Below are 18,495 nucleotides of genomic sequence, written 5' to 3'. Positions count from 1 at the left end.
AAAATTGTGTCATCAGTGGCAAAACTACCAGAGTTTTTAAGTTGTCCACAGACATCCTACATCCACCTGCATTTGTAGCTGGTTTAATGCATGGCGATTTTACCTATAGGCACAAACGTCTGACTGCTTCATTATGTCTTCCACTGCAGTTCCGCCTAAGATCTTACAGGTTGAAATATAATGTGATATTATACCTTTTTTTCCTTTTCTGTCTCCTTTATATTACAGTGGAGATTTTTTAAAATTATGTGCTATCACAATATAACTATGCTTTCCTTTCTCTTCCTAACAGTAAAGGGTGTTACTTTAATTTTTGCTATAAGACAAGAGACAATGAGACTGATACCTTTAGAACTGCTAATCTAAATAAAGAATATTCTTTTCAAAAGAAAGTTTTATCAATATCCATAAAGTCCCTGTTAAAATTTTCACACCAGTTTTTGATAGAACTGGGCAGTTTTGTGAGACTTCCTCATGGTCCCTCCAAAGGACAAACAGAAGGTCCCCATTCCAATGAAGTCTTTCCTGTAACTCCTAAAATCCCAAGAATACTGCAGGCTCCAGCTCAAGACCATCATTTGGAATTCTCTCTCCCAAAGTGCTAGAGAACAGCCCCTGGGGCCAGTGAAGATTTCCCATGGGAAGGAGTTGGGATAGCAGATTTGGGCTGAACTAGGATTACGATCTGAAAGGCAAGGGGTCCAGGGAGAACTGCTGGATTCTGCTGTTCTCCACGGACCCTCACTGGTTGTCTTAGGCCTGGAGTTGTTGGAGAGAAGGCAGTTAGTGTGTGGGAATGAGAAAAGGTGGGAAGTCTGTTCTCTCTAGAATTAGATGAATCCCCAAGCTCTGTTAGAAATGTGACTGTGTAAGAGCCGCACAGTTGTGGGGAAAAAAAAAAAAAAAAAAAAAAAAAACTTTGATCAGTTACGGAAGGAAGCCTAGCCACTGAATTGATGGCTGCAATGTTGGGGCCATTCAACAAAGAAGCATGGCCCAGAGGGAGCCCCATGACTGCATTCACCAACCAGCTGAAGGTGAGATTCTGTCCTTCTAACTATGCTGCTATTGGGGAGGCACATGGATCTAGACCCAGGGAGAAGAGGTGCCTGCAGATATCTTAAAGTAAGGACAAAATGCAGGAAATGGTCAGGTCTGGGGGCTCACCCCTGTAATCCCAGCACTTTGAGAGGCCGAGGTGGGTGGATCACCTGAGGTCAGGAGTTCATGACTAGCCTCGCCAATATGGTGAAACCCTGCCTCTACTAAAAATACAAAAATTAGCCAGGGATGGTGGCAGGTGCCTGTAATCCTAGCTACTTGGGAGGCTGAGGCAGGAGAATCACTTAAACCCAGGAGGTGGGGGTTGCAGTGAGCTGAGATCGTGCCATTGCACTCCAGCCTAGGTGACAAGAGCGAGACTTTGTCTCAAAAAAGAAAAAAAGAAAAAAGGAAAAGAAAAATCCAGGAATTGGGTCATAGTTTGTAATGTATGTAATGGTAAAGGGATCAATTCAACAGGAGGAGCTAACTCTCCTAAATATATATGCACCCAATACAGGAGCACCCAGATTCATAAAGCGAGTCCTTAGAGACTTACAAAGAGACTTAGACTCCCATACAATAATAATGGGAGACTTCAACACTCCACTGTCAACATTAGACAGATCAACGAGACAGAAAGTTAACAAGGATATCCAGGAATTGAACTCAGCTCTGCACCAAGCGGACCTAATAGACATCTACAGAACTCTCCACCCCAAATCAACAGAATATACATTCTTCTCAGCACCACATCGCACTTATTCCAAAACTGATCACATAATTGGAAGTAAAGCACTCCTCAGCAAATGTAAAAGAACAGAAATTATAACAAACTGTCTCTCAGACCACAGTGCAATCAAACTAGAACTCAGGACTAAGAAACTCAATCAAAACCGCTCAACTACATGGAAACTGAACAACCTGCTCCTGAATGACTACTGGGTACATAACGAAATGAAAGCAGAAATAAAGATGTTCTTTGAAACCAATGAGAACAGAGATACAACATATCAGAATCTCTGGGACACATTTAAAGCAGTGTGTAGAGGGAAATTTATAGCACTAAATGCCCACAAGAGAAAGCAGGAAAGATCTAAAATTGACACTCTAACATCACAATTAAAAGAACTAGAGAGGCAAGAGCAAACACATTCAAAAGCTAGCAGAAGGCAAGAAATAACTAAGATCAGAGCAGAACTGAAGGAGATAGAGACACAAAAAACCCTCCAAAAAATCAATGAATCCAGGAGTTGGTTTTTTGAAAAGATCAACAAAATTGACAGACCGCTAGCAAGACTAATAAAGAAGAAAAGAGAGAGGAATCAAATAGACGCAATAAAAAATGATAAAGGGGATATCACCATTGACCCCACAGAAATACAAACAACCATCAGAGAATACTATAAACGCCTCTATGCAAATCAACTAGAAAATCTAGAAGAAATGGATAATTTCCTGGACACTTACACTCTCCCAAGACTAAACCAGGAAGAAGTGGAATCCCTGAATAGACCAATAGCAGGCTCTGAAATTGAGGCAACAATTAATAGCCTACCCACCAAAAAGAGTCCAGGACCAGATGGATTCACAGCTGAATTCTACCAGAGGTACAAGGAGGAGCTGGTACCATTCCTTCTGAAACTATTCCAATCAATAGAAAAAGAGGGAATCCTCCCTAACTCATTTTATGAGGCCAACATCATCCTGATACCAAAGCCTGGCAGAGACACAACAAAAAAAGAGAATTTTAGACCAATATCCCTGATGAACATCGATGCAAAAATTCTCAATAAAATACTGGCAAACCGGATTCAGCAGCACATCAAATAGCTTATCCACCATGATCAAGTGGGCTTCATCCCTGGGATGCAAGGCTGGTTCAACATACGCAAATCAATAAACGTAATCCAGCATATAAACAGAACCAAAGACAAGAACCACATGATTATCTCAATAGATACAGAAAAGGCTTTTGACAAAATTCAACAGCCCTTCATGCTAAAAACGCTCAATAAATTCGGTATTGATGGAACGTACCTCAAAATAATAAGAGCTATTTATGACAAACCCACTGCTAATATCATTCTGAATGGGCAAAAACTGGAAAAATTCCCTTTGAAAACTGGCACAAGACAGGGATGCCCTCTCTCACCACTCCTATTCAATATAGTGTTGGAAATTCTGGCTAGGGCAATCAGGCAAGAGAAAGAAATCAAGGGTATCCAGTTAGGAAAAGAAGAAGTCAAATTGTCCCTGTTTGCAGATGACATGATTGTATATTTAGAAAACCCCATTGTCTCAGCCCAAAATCTCCTTAAGCTGATAAGCAACTTCAGCAAAGACTCAGGATACAAAATTAATGTGCAAAAATCACAAGCATTCTTATACACCAGTAACAGACAAGCAGAGAGCCAAATCAGGAATGAACTTCCATTCACAATTGCTTCAAAGAGAATAAAATACCTAGGAATCCAACTTACAAGGGATGTAAAGGACCTCTTCAAGGAGAACTACAAACCACTGCTCAGTGAAATCAAAGAGGACACAAACAAATGGAAGTACATACCATGCTCATGGATAGGAAGAATCAATATCGTGAAAATGGCCATACTGTCCAAGGTTATTTATAGATTCAATGCCATCCCCATCAAGCTACCAATGAGTTTCTTCACAGAATTGGAAAAAACTGCTTTAAAGTTCATATGGAACCAAAAAAGAGCCCGCATTGCCAAGACAATCCTAAGTCAAAAGGACAAAGCTGGAGGCGTCACGCTACCTGACTTCAAACTATACTACAAGGCTACAGTAACCAAAACAGCATGGTACTGGTACCAAAACAGAGATATAGACCAATGGAACAGAACAGAGTCCTCAGAAATAATACCACACATCTACAGCCATCTGATCTTTGATAAACCTGAGAGAAACAAGAAATGGGGAAAGGATTCTCTATTTAATAAATGGTGTTGGGAAAATTGGCTAGCCATAAGTAGAAAGCTGAAACTGGATCCTTTCCTTACCCCTTACACAAAGATTAATTCAAGATGGATTAGAGACTTAAATGTTAGACCTAATACCATAAAAACCCTAGAAGAAAATCTGGGTAGTACCATTCAGGACATAGGCATGGGCAAGGACTTCATGTCTAAAACACCAAAAGCAACGGCAGCAAAAGTCAAAATTGACAAATGGGATCTAATTAAACTAAAGAGCTTTTGCACAGCAAAAGAAACTACCAACAGAGTGAACAGGCAACCTACAGAATGGAAAAAAATTTTTGCAACCTACTCATCTGACAAAGGGCTAATATCCAGAATCTACAAAGAACTCAAACAAATTTACAAGAAAAAAACAAACAACCCCATCAAAAAGTGGGGAAAGGATATGAACAGACATTTCTCAAAAGAAGACATTCATACAGCCAACAGACACATGAAAAAATGCTCATCATCACTCGCCATCAGAGAAATGCAAATCAAAACCACAATGAGATACCATCTCACACCAGTTAGAATGGCAATCATTAAGAAGTCAGGAAACAACAGGTGCTGGAGAGGATGTGGAGAAATAGGAACACTTTTACACTGTTGGTGGGATTGTAAACTAGTTCAACCATTATGGAAAACAGTATGGCAATTCCTCAAGGATCTAGAACTAGATGTACCATATGACCCAGCCATCCCACTACTGGGTATATACCCAAAGGATTATAAATTATTCTACTACAAAGACACATGCACACGTATGTTTATTGCGGCACTATTCACAATAGCAAAGACTTGGAATCAACCCAAATGTCCATCTGTGACAGACTGGATTAAGAAAATGTGGCACATATACACCATGGAATACTATGCAGCCATGAAAAAGGATGAGTTTGCATCCTTTGTAGGGACATGGATGCAGCTGGAAACCATCATTCTTAGCAAACTATCACAAGAAGAGAAAACCAAACACCGCATGTTCTCACTCATAGGTGGGAACTGAACAATCAGATCACTTGGACTCGGGAAGGGGAACATTACACACTGGGGCCTATCATGGGGAGGGGGAAGGAGGGAGGGATTGCATTGGGGAGTTATACATGATATAAATGATGAATTGATGGGTGCTGACGAGTTGATGGGTGCAGCACACCAACAGGGCATAAGTATACATATGTAACAAACCTGCACGTTATGCACATGTACCCTAGAACTTAAAGTATAATAAAAGAAAAAAAAAGGATATTAGGTAAAAATTAAGGAAACCTGAATAAAGTATGGACTTCAGTTAATAATATTAACATATCATTGTGTTTCATTAATTGTAACAAATATACCACACTAATGTAAGATGTCAATAATAGGAGAAACTGGATGTGGGGTAAATGAGACCTCTCTGTACTAGCTTCACAATTTTTCTGTAAATCTGAAACTGTTTGAAAATAAAAAGTTTATTTTAAAAGAAAAAAAAATAGTTTGTAATGTATGGACAGAAGCCACAGTCAGACTTCAAAAGGCCTATCTGCTGAAGAATATGTAATTCAAATCCCATCCGAGTGAAGATGATCAAGTTGGCTGTGGTGGGAAGGCCAGAGTAGCAAGATATCTGGAAAAAGAGAATTAATGTGTATGTACATTTTTGCTTGCATGTTCATAGACACCTTTTGAAGGACACCCAAGAAAGTGAGGGGAGTGGTTGCCACAGAGAAAGGGAACTCATGGCAGGGGACAGGAGAACTTTAACCCCACGTTTGCCCTTGTAGATTGCCCTCCTGCTGAGTATTGTTACCAGGATAAGCACCAAGCATCAAACACACACTAGACTACCTAGGGATGAAAGAGTACAGTCTAAGGTTTGGGGAGGTATCACTAGATCTGGGGATCTCAGTAGCTTTGTGGATGGCCTCTGAGGAATTCTGACCAGCTTCATGTCTGTTAAACTTTGTCCATTTGAGCAAGTTTCTCCCATTTACTTCTGGTTTTCCTTCCAGGGAATATCAGTAGTTCTCCTTCTGCTCCTTCTTCCTGAGTTATCTGATGATTTATTCTACCCTCCAAATGCTGATGACTCTTCGGTTTACACCTTTAGCCCCATTCATTACGTGGATAGAGCAGATGCACTTGCTACGTAACTCAGCATCTTTCCCCACAAGCCCTCTTGCTGGATTCTTTTGTTACTACCCAGACCAGGAATGTGGACTCTCCTCTTTGCCTCACCCCACCGCATCCTCATCCATCCAATCTGTCACCAAGTCCTAATGATATGGCAGCTAACTATCCCTGTAATGCATATTGTCATTTCTGACCTTCTACTACCTCTAACGCCTGGAATTAAAGTGCAAGTCCCTATCGTCTTTTGTCTTCTCTTTTGCAATAGTCTCCTAAGTCTTCCTGCCTCCAATATGGACCTCTCCCATCTGCCCTGGCTGATTTTTCCAAAACACCAATCTGACCATGACGCTCTCTTATTAAGTCCTTTTACCAGTTCCTCCTCACCTATGACAGCTGTTTCAGACATAAAATTCCTGAGGGAAAAAGACACTTCCATAAATAGATCTCCCATCAGCAGACCAGATTTCTTAGGGGATACTTGGAAACAAGACAAACTGTGGTCCATACTCAATTCCTACTCCACTAGCAGTAAGACACCCCCTTTCCCTTCCAATGGACCAGTACATAGTAGGTCTAATAAGTCAATAGGTATGAAAACCCCATCTGAGAACCTCTGACCCAGAAGTCAAAGTCCAGACTCCACAGGATGCCTATAAGGCCCTTCTTGATTGGATCTGGATATCTTTTCCACATCATTTCTTGTCACTAATTCCATGCTTCTTCAGATATTCGACTACTTCATGAAATTTCACTCTTCCATGTCCTTATCTATATGATTCCCTCTGCCTTGAATATCCTCGTCTGCCTGAAAAACTCTGATTCATTCTTTAAAGCCCTGCCAAGCATCACTTTCAGTCATCTATACTCCTGCATATCTATTTCTGTGTCTTGTATGTATCTCTACCATTGCTACCACCCAGGTCTTTAGGCTCTCTGAAAGCAAGAACCACATCTCACTCATGATTGTCTCCCCAACGCCCAGTTCCTCATACATAGTAATTGTGCAGAAAATGTTTTTTGAACAGAACTGAATCCAGAGTCTTCCTTTATCATCTTTCTAATATGGGTGCATTTTGGCGTTTAGTCTAACTCAATTTACTTCTTCATTATATACTGACTTACACAGGGTTTTCATTTAATCCTTGTAACCTTACAAGCCTTGGTAAGTTTCCCTGCAAATTGTATTTCTCTCTGTTTCATGACCTTACCATAAAAACTTGAGTCCAAACAGGATAAACAGGAATATTCCCAGTACTGAAATGTGACTAAACAAAGTTGTAACTTAAGAAAAAATCTAGAAAATGTGTGCCAAAGTGTAAGAACACGTCAGTGTTCATTCAGTAGCGTCCCTAGGAGAGAGGTGCTATATCTGTTGACCCCAGAGGTCAGCTCTTCTGTGGAGGAGAGTGAATCATCTCCCTCAAGGCCACCTAACTCTCATTGTTCTAAATCCACAGATCAAGCCAGCTCTTGTGACTACTTTGGTTTCCCAGATCTCTTGATTACAGGATGGTATTTCAGTCATTGAAAGTATGTGTTTCCCCACAAGCTAATGCATGGACTTTCTGGTTGACACACCCATCATCTCTTGTGTGTTTGGTTCCCATAAATCAGTACTCAGGAGCAGATTCAACTTTGGGTGCACTAACAAATCAATTTCCTGTCCCTGCAGAGCTGTCACTGAGCCACAGTGACCACATCAAGGTACTTCCCTCCATGGAGGCCCTGAGCAGCCAGCTGCCTTTTACTTTTTTGTCACTCCCTTTTAATTCTTTCAGCTACTTCTGTATATAACACATTCACAATTCACAAATGTTTTCACACTATATTTCTTTTCCTCTTGATGTCTAGAGGCAAATATTCTCATCTCCATTTCCCCTCCAGACAGCTTAGGCTCAGGATGGCCAAGTCACATCCAAAATCCACACATCCTATAAGCTATAGAAGCCTTTTCTTTACCTGCCCTTTAAATAGTACAGTTCCTTGTTCTTTCTACTCCACCATAGTGCTTTTCAAATTCTCACATCAGTCCAAATGGAAATGGACGTGGTGAAGGTGTTTCATCCAGCCAAACCACTGCTGGACTTATTCTGACAGTGACAGCAGTTGAGATATCCATGAGGAAGTGCCCCCAAACCATCCCAAAATGGAGCCAGGTGGGATTCCAAAAAACAAAGCACTAAACGCCAGGGTGATCAGTGTGCAGTATTTAAAAGGGGGACCAAACGTTCAGAGTGAAGTGCAGCATTCTCACGGTGGACAGGGAGATGAGGGATGTTCTAGCTGGGTATGTCTGCAGTTAAGGAGTCAGGTTATGGAATTTCATAGAAGAGTTTAAGAAATTTGGCTCAGAGCAAAAGCTAGTTTCTATGTGTTCAACAAAAGGGTTCTTTCCCAGTGTTTCCTAGCAACAACTAAACAGCTTTGTCAGTGCCTGAGAATGTCCGAGACCCAGCTTTGCTTCAAGTCTGCAGAGGAAAGCATGCAGCTGGCCAAATGATGGAGTAGCCAAGGCACTCTGTGTTTCCCAGTCAGGACATAGAAAGACAGCAGGGGACACTGAGGTCCCTACAGAAGGGATAACTGAGAAGGAAGAATAGAGCTCACCTGAGTTGTGTTCGCATAATACATGTGTGATCTATTCTCTCCTTATTCCATTAGCCCTGTGGGACTCTGGAGCTAAGAAGCCTTTTCCTAATTGGAAGCCAAGGAAATTGATCCTCAGAGAATTTGACTGCTTTTTTCATGTCATAGAACCATTACAAAATTGATGGTAACTTGTTTCTTTGAGCAAGCATCTACTGAGCTGTATGGAGTCCAACAAGCAATGTTACATCATCATCATCATCATCATCACCATTATCATTAAAACTGGCACTTATTGAGTGCTTACTATGTGCTCAGCTATGTGTATTCATCTTATTCAATCCTCACACTATTCCCACAAGGAAGGCATTATCATCCCCAATTTAGAGATACTAAAACTGAGGTGTGGAGATGTCTATAACTTGCACTGTATTACAGACCCAGTAAATGGTGACGGTAAGATTCAAACCCAAGCATATCTGAGTTCAACTGTCCATGATTCTGGCCACTATGCTATCCTCTTGCACTACTTTACAAGTATGAGATATGTGTCAACAAGGGAACTTCTTAGATTAGGCAGAGCTTTGGATGATGGCACAAAAAGAGAAGGGAAATGGAAAATCCAACTCTCTATTACCACTCGTAGTTCTTGAACTCCCCAAGCCAAAGTCTGTATTCTGGCTGCAGTAACTGCTGACCCTATATTACTCATGCCCCTCCTTACTGACTGTTCTACGTGAAGAATTACTTTTTCATGCCATACTCTCCCTTCTTCTCAATGCCACACCTCTCCCTCCCAACCTGCTTGCTCACTGCCCTTTTCAAGAAAGCCTTCTCAAATGAATAAAATCTGCCACCCAGTCTCTGCATTTCTCCATGACGTCCCCACCATCTGGGAAAGTGCTTGCTCTCTCTCTCTGTGATTCCAATCTGGTGAAATGTTACCTGGTTGACCTCTGCATTTTTCTCATGTTTGTGTGCATGACTCTCCCATATGCCATGTGGCTCTAGTGTCTTCTTTTACCTCACAAAACACCCATCCAGGTTAGACAGTGCCGTAAACAAGGGAGATTGAGACACATGGAGAATTTCAAATGCAGTTTATTGCAGCAAAACAAGGAAACGAGGAGTTTAAGACCTCTCCACAAAAGAAAAACAACTTGCTAACACCTTATGTACAAAACCAAAACAGCACAGAGATAAGATGCTAAGGAGCTGTCCACACCCTGGATCTAACTGGTCCTGCTCTGGCTGGCTTAAGAAGGTGCTTTGAAATGTCACGTGGGTGGTAGTCACTGCTGAACTGTTTCTCAGAGAAAGCACAAAGCAGGGTCATAGCCAGGGGACTGAGACTGCCACTGATCTGAAAACTTCATTGGGAAACAGCAGAAAAGAAAGAGCTGGGGGAATAGGATGAGCTAGTGTAACTAACCATAGCTCTTTTCTCCAGTAAGGCTGGGACAAATTGACCTTGGTCTTGCCAAGCATATTTGTTAGTGATGCTGGGGAGAACTAGAGCTAACGAAACAGAGGGCATCTCTTTATCTGGTTACTCCAGAGTAAGTGGTAGAAACAAACTTCACGCTGGAACTGCCACCAGAGGACTTGACACCCCCAGAGCTGGATCCCCGGCCGCCTATGGAGCCTCCGGAGCTCCCGCCGCCAGAGCCCCGGCCGCCCGAGCTGCCGCCGCCGCCTCCTCCAGAGCCGCCTCTGTAGCCCCCACTGCTGCTTCCAGAGCCGTAGCTGCCATGGCCGCCGCCGCCACCTCCGGAGCCATAGCTGCCACCTCCGGAGCCATAGCTGCCACGGCCGCCGCCGCCGCCACCTCCAGAACCATAGCTCCCACCTCCGGAGCCATAGCTGCCACCTCCAGAGCCGTAGCCCCCGCCGCCACCTCCTCGGCCGCCACCTCCACTGATGGTGGTGTGGCTTGTGTTCACAGCTGCAAGAGGAAGCTCAGTTATTTTCAACTTCAACTCCCTTTCCAACTCAACAAAGCTTGCACATGCCCCTAAGAAATCGGCTTGGACTTACACACGCTCACGTTCGGAGCACATTCTCCAGACATCCTGTAGAAGAAAAGAAAAAAATTCCTCAGGACACTTCAGCTTCACAAACCCCTTCCCCATTCCTCCCGCTCCGCCACCTTGAAGACTCTCCCAGTCTGGGGCTGCTCCAGTGCACCTGATCTGAAACTTAACCCAGTCCCCTCAGGCCTCCCAAACCTGTCATTTTTCTCAGCAAGAGCCAAACAGGGAGAAATTCTCATATAAATGAGACAAGAGCCTTGCAGCCAATGAAGGCCCCCTTTAAATGTGCTGACTTTAGGCCAGCTGCTATCTGAGGCAGCCCAGATATAGAATAATTTGCTCCACCTCAAAGCTCTTTCTAGGTATGTCACAGCCCTAGAATTAAAAAATAAACAGCTTGGAACTCCAGCTCCCAAAGTAAAACTAGGTTTTTCCTCCTGCTCCATGTACTTTTCATTTCCCCATACCCAGGACAAGCTGCAATCAGATGGCTGCGTCTTCAACAACAGTCAGCTTGCAAGGAAGGAAGACCATGAGAAGAGTTTCGACTCCCAGCGTCCCTTCCTCACCTGCTTTCCTCTCCCTCCAAGAGGGTCCTGTAGGTGGCAATCTCCAGATCCAGGGCCAGCTTAGTGTTCATCAGCTCCTGGTAGTCGCGCAGCAGGCGGGCCAGGTCTTCCTTGGCCTGCTGGAGGGCATCCTCCAGGTCGTTCAGCTTGTTCTTGGCATCCTTGAGGGCATTCTCGCCACGCTGCTCTGCATCACTGATGGACTGCTGCAAGTTGGCGATCTGAAAAAGAATATGACATCCTCTCATAATATGCATTCCCCCCGTGGCCTCCTCATCCCAGGTCTCCCCACTCCAGTGAGGCCAATAGTGAGTCCAACAGAACCACTTGGCCTTAAGTCATATCACACAGGATAACGCATCACCATGTTGACTTCCTTAAAAGACCTTAGGGGTAACTCAACAGCCTCTCTTGGCCCTGAATAAGGCTCCTACAACCCTTACAGACTTGACATTCTTCTAAACACCCACTCTAAAACCTCCTGGCTGCACTTCCTCTCACTCCCCAACTCTTAAGTCCACTTTGGGTCATAGGCTAGATTGCTCACATTGACCATCCCATCTTTCTCTATTAGGCCATACTCACAGATTTCCCTAAAGAGAACCCAGCATGATGGCTGCATTCTGGAAACTAGTATAGTCACAAAAGGAACCAGGGATAATAATGTAGCCTCGGTATGAATTGCAAGATTCAAAACTAGGAAAGCACTCGCCGTTTACCTGAGGGTTACCCCCATTCCATACAGCTGAGTGCTAGAAGGAGGAAGCACATACCTGCTTCTTGACATTGTCGATTTCAGATCTAAGTCTCTGGATCACACGATTCAGCTCAGAAATTTCCATCTTTGAATTTTTCACACTGTCCCCATGTCTGCCAGCAGTGATCTGCAGCTCTTCATACTAAAGATGGGAAATAGCATTTGTTAAATGTGGGCAGAACTCAGCATGGCACAGACACACAGACATGAGATAACACAGGATAGCAAGACAAGCCATTTCAGGGAAACTGGCTAGGCCTTCAGCCCACTCACCTTGCTCTGGTACAAGGACTCGGCCTCAGCTTTGCTCTTCTGGGCAATCTCCTCATACTGGGCCTTGACCTCAGCAATGATGCTGTCCAGGTCGAGACTGCGGTTGTTGTCCATAGAGAGGATGACATTAGTTTCACTGATTTGAGTCTGCATCTGAGACAACTCCTGCAAGACATAATAGGTTAGTGACTCTTACAACACTGAAACAAAAAACAACTTAGACAGAGAAAGCAGTCAGAAGATAAAAGATAAATATCTATTCTTCTGAATCGTGGTGGATTCAGGGTTAAAAACTCTCCATTTAGAAAAACTTGGTTGAAACTGGAAGACTTACTGCTTGGTAGAGTGCTGTAAGGAAATCAATTTCCTGCTGCAAGTTGTCAAGTTTGGCCTGAAGGTCCACCTTGGTCATATAAGCACTATCCACATCCTAGAGGAACAAAGGGCATCATGAAGGCACATTCTCTCCAGGGCAACTCCCTCTCATTGCCTGTAAGGGAATTCTCCAAGCAAAAAAAGGAGCTTTGGGTCTACTCCACTCCTTTTTACCCCAGGTAGATCACAGTTCCCTGACTGCCCCACCCCCAGATAGCACCATCAAGGGAGTACGCCTGGCTTGCTGAGAACCTGCCTCTCCACCTACTATGTAAGGTGCTGAGAAATATGGAGAAGCCAAGTGCCTGGATCAGTCCAGGTCCATGATGATGTGAAAATACAGCCCCACTCCAGATACTCCTCAGGTCTACTACCTGGCTCTCCATATCATGGCTGCTTTCTGCTTAGTAATTGGAGACCCTCTTCCATTATTTATTTCAAATGTGAGTTCCATTGTACCGAATTTGCTCACCTTCTTGATGGTCACAAATTCATTCTCTGCATTTGTCCGCTTGTTGATTTCATCCTCATACCTGCAGGAAAGCAGAAATAATTAGGAGATTCAGAAGGGGTAAGACCTGAAGTCCAGCATTCTAGACTAAAGGTGGCATTGCCTATCACTGCCTTTCTATTATGAACCTAGGACATATTGGCCACTCCTTTCTACTGAGCAATAAAACCACTAAACTACTTCCATCTCCTGAGAAAATGAAGATTTCTGAAAATGCCAAATTGATGTGCCTCTAACCTAAGAAAAGACATAGCTACATACTGCTTCATGATCTTAGCTTATCACTTTCTGGAACTCTTTTGGAGCAAGAATTAAGAACTGCCCAGACAGGGTCCCTTACTTGTTCCGGTAATCCTCCACCATGTCCTGCATGTTCTTCAGTTCTGAATCCAACCGAGATTGATCGCTCTTCAGTTGGTCCACTCTCCTTCTGAGATTGTTGATGAATGACTCAAAGTAGGGCTCTAAATTATGGGTTCTAGTGGAGGTATCTACCTGCTGCAGCAGCTCCCATTTTGTTTGCAGTACCTGGTTCTGCTGCTCCAGGAACCTCACCTAAAAACACAAGACCCCATTACTCCTGATACAGAAAAGGGGTCCCATAGCCATGGAGGCCTCTGCCTCATTTGGAAAAGGACTTCAGTTCCTATCTTCTGACCATGACAGATAAATAGGGAGAAGATGATCAAGTTCGCATCATCTGCATAACAAAACCCAACTCGTTAATTCAGAGAGGGCTTGGAAGGGAGTAACTAAACAAATACCAATAGCAAAGCACATACAGAATTATTGCAATTATGTTTTGAAATAAGTGCATGATATTTAAGAGATTTGCCTCCCAAAATTTTGTGAGGTATATTACCATAAAAATTAGTTTGCATCCCCAGGACACACACACATTTCAAAAAGCATATCAGGAAAATTCAAAACTGGATTTGAAATTTGTTGTGGATAAGCTTGGATTGGCACTATTAATGATTAAGCAAAAAGTTAAAAAATGGTTTATCTGGGTTTTTTTTAGAACTGATTTTTGGAGATATTAGTGTAAAAAAGCTCTAGCCTCATCCAGTACCAATGTAAAATTATTACAAGGCAGAGCTCCCCTCTGACAGCAAAAGATGTTTGGCACTGACTTACTACATATTTTCTGCTACAATAATACTCTATACTATGTTCACACTCAGCTCCCTTTCTATGGTTAGGAAGACCTTTCCAGGGTTCTCACTTGCACCCTGGAAAGTTCAGTTAGCCCCATTTCTATTATCTTCATTCAACAGATATGAGTCCCAATTCAGCTCAAGAGCTGAATAAAAAACACATAAATGTTAATGTCACACTGATCCATCTTTAGGTAGACCACAGAACCCTTTGTCCAAGAGAGAGTTATTAGCACCATTCACAAGCATGCTTCTAACATATCTCCCAGGAGACCATTCCACAAAACATCCTTTTAACCATATAAACATGGAAACTTGAGGTTCAAACCTACATGTATTTTGACTGCACCAGTCCCAAGTGGACCAGCAGCAGCCCTACCAGTGCACTGAGCAGAGAAACTCACCTTGTCAATGAAGGAGGCAAATTGGTTGTTGAGTGACTTGATTTGCTCCCTTTCTCGAGACTTCACTTTTTGGATCTCAGGGTCAATCTCCACATTGAGGGGCTGAAGAAGGCTCTGGTTGATAGTGACTTCTTGTATGCCACCAGGGGGGCAGACAGGCCCATAACCACCCCCATATCCACCACCCCCAAAGCCACCTCCACCAAAACCACCACCACCACTGCCAAAACCACCAAAGCCACCACCCCCAATGCCACCACCACCAAAGCCGCCACCACCAAAACCACCACCACCAAAGCCACCTCCACCAAAGCCACCACCACCATAACCACCGCCAAAGCCACTACGTCCACCTCCTCTAGCCACACTTATGGAGATGCTTTTACTGCCACCAAGGTTAACAAGACTCCGACTTCCAAATCCACCACCAGCACCAAAGCTACCACCACCACCACCACCACAGCTTGAAAATCTCCCACCACCTCCTCCACTGCGGCGTGTGGAGCTGCTGGTGGTCCTGCGCTGGTAGTTGACTATCCCAGCAGAGCCGGAGCTGAAGCCCCCTCCACTTCGGTACCCAGACCTGGAACTAAACTGCCGACTCATGTTGACTTAGAGAAAAGTAGGAGCAAGGTAGAGTAAGGGAAGGAGCTAAACACTCCTCTACCCCAAGCATAGAGACTTCCCCTTATATACAGGGAAGCATTGGGCTTGGTCCTCCAGAGTCAGCGGAGATGCAGTGCCTCTCAAGGGTTTGGCTTGCCTGCAGCCATGCAAGATTTTTACGAGCCTCAACAATACGATAAACACTACACACCTAGCTCCCAGGATGGGCTCTCAAAATTGCTGTGCATGCAAGATTGGTTCATGTGGTAATTATTTTATCACACAAGATCTTCCTTTGAGCATTTGTGGCTTTGGGAAAACAGGACCCCACATCTGATACCTGGTGTTTGTGGGTAGGATTTCATAACCCCCATCACAAAGGCATGAAAGTTTCCATTCTCACCTTGCCCTCATGAGCTACCAAGCACACTGTCTTACCATGCACAGCAGGTGCAATTCCCTGTGCTTGGATATCAGAAGGAGCTCTCTGGCCCATTTCTAAGATCTGCCTTCCAAACTCCAGAGATCACTCAGTTACACCCTGACAAAGAGTAAGGGCTTTAATAACTAAAAAATTAAAAGATCTTTCATAAATATAAAGATCTTTATAAATATACTACGTTGATTAATTAAAGGAAGAGAAGCTGTCATTGAACAAGATGGATGAGTGGGTGGTCTGGAAGAACCAGAAGGGAGAGACAATTTTTTTTCTCTGTTTCTCAGTTGTTACTTTTCTTGTTCCTTTTCTTCAAAGATGGAGTAGGAGACAGACACCAGCAACAGAAAACAGGTGGCAACAGATAGCATGCAAACACCCATGAGTGAAAAAGCCCACAAAGCAGTGAGATGAGTAGATAGAAGCTCTAGGACATTTTGTAAAGCACAGGGGTGGAGGTGAGGCTTGACGGGTGATTTAAGCCTCACACAGACTGTAAAGAGGGAGAAATAAATGCAGATTTGGAAAGGAGGACAATGAGAAGTATCTGGAGAGCCTGATCTGAGAAGTTTAAATTGTTTCTGGAGGTAATAATAATGATAATGATAACACCTAACAGTATCAAAAACTGACCATGTACCAGGCACTGTTCTACGTAGCACATACATATTAACTTGCTTAATTTTCACAACTTTGAGATAGATGGTATTTTTCTCCCCATTTGTAGAATGAGAAAACTGAGACACAGGGTTGAACAACCTGACCAAGTCTACACAGTTGGTAAGTGGGGTGGCTGGGATTTGAAGCAAGGATACCTAGCTATCGTGTTTAAGATCCTAAACAGCATGTTGTATGACAGCACAGCAGCCGAATTCAAGTCATTCTGCCTGCTGTGTGTAAAGCCAGACAGCACAGGAAGTACCCCACCACAGAGAGTTCTGAGGGCAGAAGGCCTGTTTTATCACTCTGAATCCTTGGCTCCTGGCACATGCAAGCACTTGGAAAATGTTTCTTCAATTCACTCTGAGAAGGGGATTTTGGTGGCGCAGAGTTTAGTGAGGAGATTTTACTTCCATCCAAGTGCAAGAGCACCCAGCATGCATTGCAATGGACCAGGAAACCTCAGGGGCCTTCCTGGAGAGCAGCACTTGATCAATGTCAGTGGATAATAGTGGCACTGAGATCTGGACAGACCAGAACCCCATGCAGACTTTCATTTGAAGACCTCTTAGAAGCCTGGCATGGTCTCCAGGCCTGCACATAAACACAGAATTGAAGACTCAAAGGGGAGAAACCAGCTCTAACTTCAGCTGGCTCCAAGCAATTCTGTAAGTGGCAAACCATAGATGTACATGGGAAGTCTCCACTATGGTATGCAAGATCTATGGGAGAAAGAGAGTCTGTGAAGATCATCTGGTCCCATTGCTCTGTGGCTCTGAATCGGGCTGGCTGTGTTTGTCCTCTCCATTGCACGCTTCACATTGAGCCTTGTCCCTCTTCTCCTCCCACAGTTTTTGCCTTATACCCTCCTCCAGAAAGTGCCCCTCACCACTCCCCTGCTACCCCACTCCCTCGCCATCACCATGGCACTGCTATCTGGGACTCTGTCCTAGCACTAAAATCCTTCGGCTGCTAAACCAACCATCTCTTTAGGGAATGAGTAATTCAGGTCTTGTTAGAAACAATGGAGACTGGGACAGTCTTGACATGGTAATGACTGTTGCCTAATCATTTTCTGACAGGCAATCAAAATTATTTTCGTTCAGCATACTCCCTCATGAGACATATTGTTCTGCGCCATCGATTCCTTCTAGCATTTTGGAGGGGTGTGAGTATGTGTGTGCACACATGTTTGTGTGCATGTGTGTGCCAGCCAAAAACAGATCCTGGCAGTGATCCACACTCCCATCTTTGAACTAAGAAACTGACACACAGAAAAATCAAAGGTTTGGATGGTCAGGGAATTGGTAGACAACTTAGCTGCAAAACGTACTCCAGGTGCTCCTGTGAGAAGGGAGAAATGCAGGACTAGAAGGAATAAGTGCCGTAAACCTCACCATAGCTTACATTTGCACAGCTCACCCCACCAAACACATACACAAAGAGCATCCCAGAAGAGCCCTGAGAACTGGGCAGTCTAGCTGTTCTCAACCCATTTCATGAAACAGAAAACTGATTCTCAGAGAATAAGTGGCTTCCTCTAGATGCTCCAGCTAGGAAAAGACACATCTGGGACCAGAACCTGGGTTTTCTGATTTCAGTTCAAGTGATATTCCTCCTAAACTGGGAAGAGGCTCAAAGACAGGCAAGTGGAACTGGGCCCTGTAAACGAGTACACAGAGAATTACAGAATGCTCCCATCCCTGCGGCCTCAAAGGTCACACCATCTAACCTGCCTCACAGAGAAGTGAGAGCACAGGCCCAAAAAAGTAAAAAAAAAAAAAAAAAAAAAAAAAAAAAAAGTCTAAGTCATTAGTCAATTCCTGAGACTCTTCCCTTTGCTGAATCAAACTCCTATTCTTCTTCCACTGCCCACTTTCAAGGCAGCCCAACAGAGCTGGAGCTGCAGTGCTGCCAGACCAGGCCCGTCATCTCCTGTGATGTCCCCAGGATCAGGGTGGGTGTGTGGGATATGAAAAACCACATGC

General features: G+C 43.7%; 1 protein-coding gene across 1 annotated transcript; it reads right to left on the bottom strand.

Annotated features, from left to right (window-relative positions):
• Nucleotides 1-9,811: 9,811 nt before the first annotated feature.
• KRT1 (keratin 1) lies at nt 9,812-15,482 on the bottom strand. Its single transcript, XM_010373963.2, has 9 exons — nt 14,806-15,482; nt 13,585-13,799; nt 13,206-13,266; nt 12,693-12,788; nt 12,359-12,523; nt 12,102-12,227; nt 11,329-11,549; nt 10,764-10,798; nt 9,812-10,671 (listed from the first exon to the last, which is right to left on the bottom strand). The coding sequence occupies exons 1-9, from the start codon at nt 15,409-15,411 to the stop codon at nt 10,268-10,270; spliced, it is 1,929 nt and encodes a 642-aa protein (XP_010372265.1). The 5' UTR covers nt 15,412-15,482; the 3' UTR covers nt 9,812-10,267.
• Nucleotides 15,483-18,495: the final 3,013 nt, after the last annotated feature.

Source organism: Rhinopithecus roxellana, chromosome 10 (assembly GCF_007565055.1).
Source record: "Rhinopithecus roxellana isolate Shanxi Qingling chromosome 10, ASM756505v1, whole genome shotgun sequence".
Lineage (NCBI taxonomy): Eukaryota > Metazoa > Chordata > Mammalia > Primates > Cercopithecidae > Rhinopithecus > Rhinopithecus roxellana.
This window is presented reverse-complemented; position numbering and strand designations above follow the sequence as displayed.

Coding starts and splice junctions, on each gene's coding strand:
- KRT1 (XM_010373963.2), bottom strand. CDS start 15,411: ATGAGTCGGCAGTTTAGTTCCAGGTCTGGGTACCGAAGTGGAGGGGGC. Junction 10,799..11,328: donor TTGGAGGGAGAGGAAAGCAG/GTGAGGAAGGGA, acceptor TTTCTTCTACAG/GATGTCTGGAGAATGTGCTC. Junction 10,672..10,763: donor TGCTCCGAACGTGAGCGTGT/GTAAGTCCAAGC, acceptor TTCCTCTTGCAG/CTGTGAACACAAGCCACACC.